General features: G+C 38.1%; 1 protein-coding gene across 1 annotated transcript; it reads left to right on the top strand.

The window, feature by feature from the left end:
* Window positions 1–334: 334 nt before the first annotated feature.
* Window positions 335–3,104, top strand: GPR15 (G protein-coupled receptor 15). The gene has a single exon (XM_045557247.1). The coding sequence runs from the start codon at window positions 463–465 to the stop codon at window positions 1,543–1,545; it is 1,083 nt and encodes a 360-aa protein (XP_045413203.1). The 5' UTR covers window positions 335–462; the 3' UTR covers window positions 1,546–3,104.
* Window positions 3,105–3,414: the final 310 nt, after the last annotated feature.

The raw sequence follows: 3,414 nt of genomic DNA, 5'->3' as shown, positions 1-3,414 counted from the left end.
TCATCACCTTACAATTCTAAAAGTCAAACAGTATGCTATATATGAAACAGAAGGCTTGATCAAATAAAATCTCAGTGTCAGAAAAGCAGAGGAGGTCTTAAGGTGAGAAAAACAAGTTAATTCATGTCTTCATTTCTGGACTTAAGTAAACAAATCGAACATCTTGAAGAAAGAAGTCAAAAAGCACCTCAGTTTCATGGGCAAATGCAGAAAAAGAAAACCACAACCACAACCAACCAACACTAATCAGGGTGGTGTTCCTTGTGGGCCCTTTCTGAGGATTGGTAGAAACTGCATTTTTTAATCTCTGTTTTCATGCTTGTCCGAAATCTTTAAAGGGAGAAGGAGAGAGAGAGAGAGAGAAGAGAACTGCATAAAAGAAGCTCCCTTGAGATTTCTAAAATTCATACAAAAACGTCATAGGTAAGGAAACTTACCTGATTTGGCATCTGACCTTTAGTGATGGACTCAGAAGCAACCTCGGTTTATTTGGATTATTACTATGCTACAAGCCCAAACCCTGACATCAGGGAGACCGGCTCCCATGTTCGTTATACCTCTGTCTTCCTTCCCATCTTTTACACGGCCGTATTCCTGACTGGAGTGTTGGGGAACGTCGTCCTCATGTGTGCGCTGCATTTCAAACAGGGCAGCCGAAGACTGATTGACATCTTTATCATCAACTTGGCTGCCTCCGACTTCATTTTCCTTGTCACGTTGCCCCTCTGGGTGGATAAAGAAGCATCTTTAGGACTGTGGAGGACGGGCTCTTTCCTGTGCAAAGGCAGCTCCTACATAATCTCAGTCAACATGCACAGCAGTGTCTTCTTGCTCACTTGCATGAGTGTGGACCGCTACCTGGCCATCGTGTGCCCAGCCATATCCAGGAAATTCAGAAGGAGAGACTGTGCATATGGAATCTGTGCCAGCATCTGGTTTATCTCCGGCATCCTGGGGTTGCCCACCCTTCTGTCCAGGGAGCTCACGCTGATTGACGAGAAACCATACTGTGCAGAGAAGAAAGCAACTTCAGTTAAACTGACTTACGCCCTGGCGGCCTTAATTTTCACCTTTTTTGTCCCCTTGCTGAGCATCGTGACCTGCTACTGTTGCATCGCAAGGAAGCTGTGTGCCCATTATCAGCAGTCTGGAAAGCATAACAAAAAGCTGAAGAAATCCATAAGGATCATCTTTATTGTCGTGGCAGCTTTTGTCATCTCCTGGCTGCCCTTTAACACTTTCAAGCTCCTGGCCATTGTCTCTGGGTTGCAGCAAGAACTCTATTTGTCCCCAGCCATTCTTCAGCTGGGCATGGAGGTGAGTGGGCCCTTGGCATTTGCCAACAGCTGTGTCAACCCTTTCATTTACTATGTCTTTGACAGCTACATCCGCCGGGCCATAGTGCACTGCTTGTGCCCTTGGCTGAAGAACTATGACTTTGGGAGCAGCATCGAGACATCAGATAGTCACCTCACCAAGGCTCTCTCCACCTTCATTCATGCAGAGGATTTTGCCAGGAGGAGAAAGAGGTCTGTGTCGCTCTAAAATGAACTGTGACATTTCAAGCTCTGTTGGTGAGTTAGGGAGTTAAATTTTGTCAGCAGCAAAGAAAGAAGAGAAATATTAATGATAGAATTCATATTGCTTCATAAATACAGGGAAGATTAATTTTTAAAGAGAGGGCCGAAATGTCCCTGTGTTGTGGATATAATTAGGCCATGTCCTGAAAAATAGCTGAGAAGCCTTATTTGACCCTTGCCAATGAAGATTACCAGGCAAAATACAATTCCCATCTGTCCTTGAACTCTTAGACAAAGGCTTCTGCTTGAACCATTTCCTTTCTTCATGATTGTTAATGTACATTCAGGCCTTTCCTCTCTCAAGAATCATGGTAACTTCATCTTCCCTATTGGGCTCCAAATTAGACTATATTTAAAAAATTCTGCTCACTTTCATCTAGTAAGAAATATAGTGACAGTTTAGGTAACAAAAATATGATACACCTGCATTCTGTCATTAATTGTTCCTGAGTTACTAAGCTACATTCTGGCCTCAATTTTTATAGCTTTATGTAGTGATTCTTCATCATCTTCCAACACTGTCATCCTATGTCTACTCACAATGACTTTGGGCTGGCTAAAAGCTCATGGGGATAAAATCATTTTATGCTGTGTTTATGATTTGGGACTGACTTTATCACTGGACCTTCTAGTATTTTAACACATAAGCATAGGGCAAGACTTGACCTTTGTCTTATAAGATACATTGGTAGAAATGTATCTCATTATAATAGTGTAGCAACTGCTTTTTAATAGAGTTTTACTATGCTCTTTTGTTTTCATTGCCTTTCTAAATTAGGATTTAACTTTGCTTTAATTACATGTTTTTAATTACCCAGTTATCTAGTTATCAAATAAAAATGTTGCTACTAATATAATTGAAGCTCATCAAATGCTTAGCTCCACCTCAATGCAGATTATCTTTTGTATTTTAATCAAAATGTTAGTGCTTCACATTCCCTATAGCATCATTTGCTTGGTGCCTGTCATTTAGATGTGAGATCTGCTAATACAGGGAGACAGGATTCCCTGTACTAAGCCAAAGTGAAAAATCTATAACAAAGATGTTGCTAGTATTTTATATATTTTTCCAAATTCAGAAACTTTCCTGAATTCCTGCACCTAATAAATATTTACCTAGTCAATTTGTACCTATATTCCTTTCAAAGACTTTGAAGTGAAAAACATGTGAATAGTGGCAACCACAGAAGGCTTTGCAGCAGCAAACATGCTGTACTGTAAACATCTTTTGATTCAAGAGAAAGTGGATTATGTTTTTTATTTCTGCTGTTGACCCAAATGAATTACCATTTTACTTCTAAATATTAGGATTGAAAATCAGAAAAAGCTTAGAATCTTTTCAGAGACTAGGTAGTTTAATATCATCCCATGTATCTTTCACATTAAGAGAAATCTCAAATATTGGACATCTTCTCATATTATCACCTTTTTAGAAGTTGAAAACACAGTTTTTTGGTTTTATAAATTGATTAATTTATTAATTTCTCTTACACTTTTATTAAATAAAATATAATTTCTTTACATGACATTCTATAAGTATTAATTTCTATCATTACTATTAATTAGTATTAATACTCTACTAATCTTTTAATAAGTTATGGTTATAGAAAAAAAGACTGTGTAAATTATGACAAATAAATCTTATTGGAAAACTTCAAAACTGCACTCAAAGAATTGAATGTATCTCCAAAGGTTAAACAAAAACAAAATACAGAAGGTAGAGGGCACGTTTTTCTTTAAAACAAATTGACAAGAGCACTATTTCTGATCATGAAAGTTATTGCCTTTGAGAAATACTGCCTTTAAAATATAGCTGAGTCAATCAGCTAAGGTT

The sequence above is a fragment of the Lemur catta genome, chromosome 1, assembly GCF_020740605.2.
Source record: "Lemur catta isolate mLemCat1 chromosome 1, mLemCat1.pri, whole genome shotgun sequence".
NCBI lineage: Eukaryota > Metazoa > Chordata > Mammalia > Primates > Lemuridae > Lemur > Lemur catta.
This window is presented reverse-complemented; position numbering and strand designations above follow the sequence as displayed.

Bases quoted from the DNA above. Each gene is read 5' to 3' on its own strand.
- GPR15 (XM_045557247.1), top strand. From the start codon at position 463: ATGGACTCAGAAGCAACCTCGGTTTATTTGGATTATTACTATGCTACA.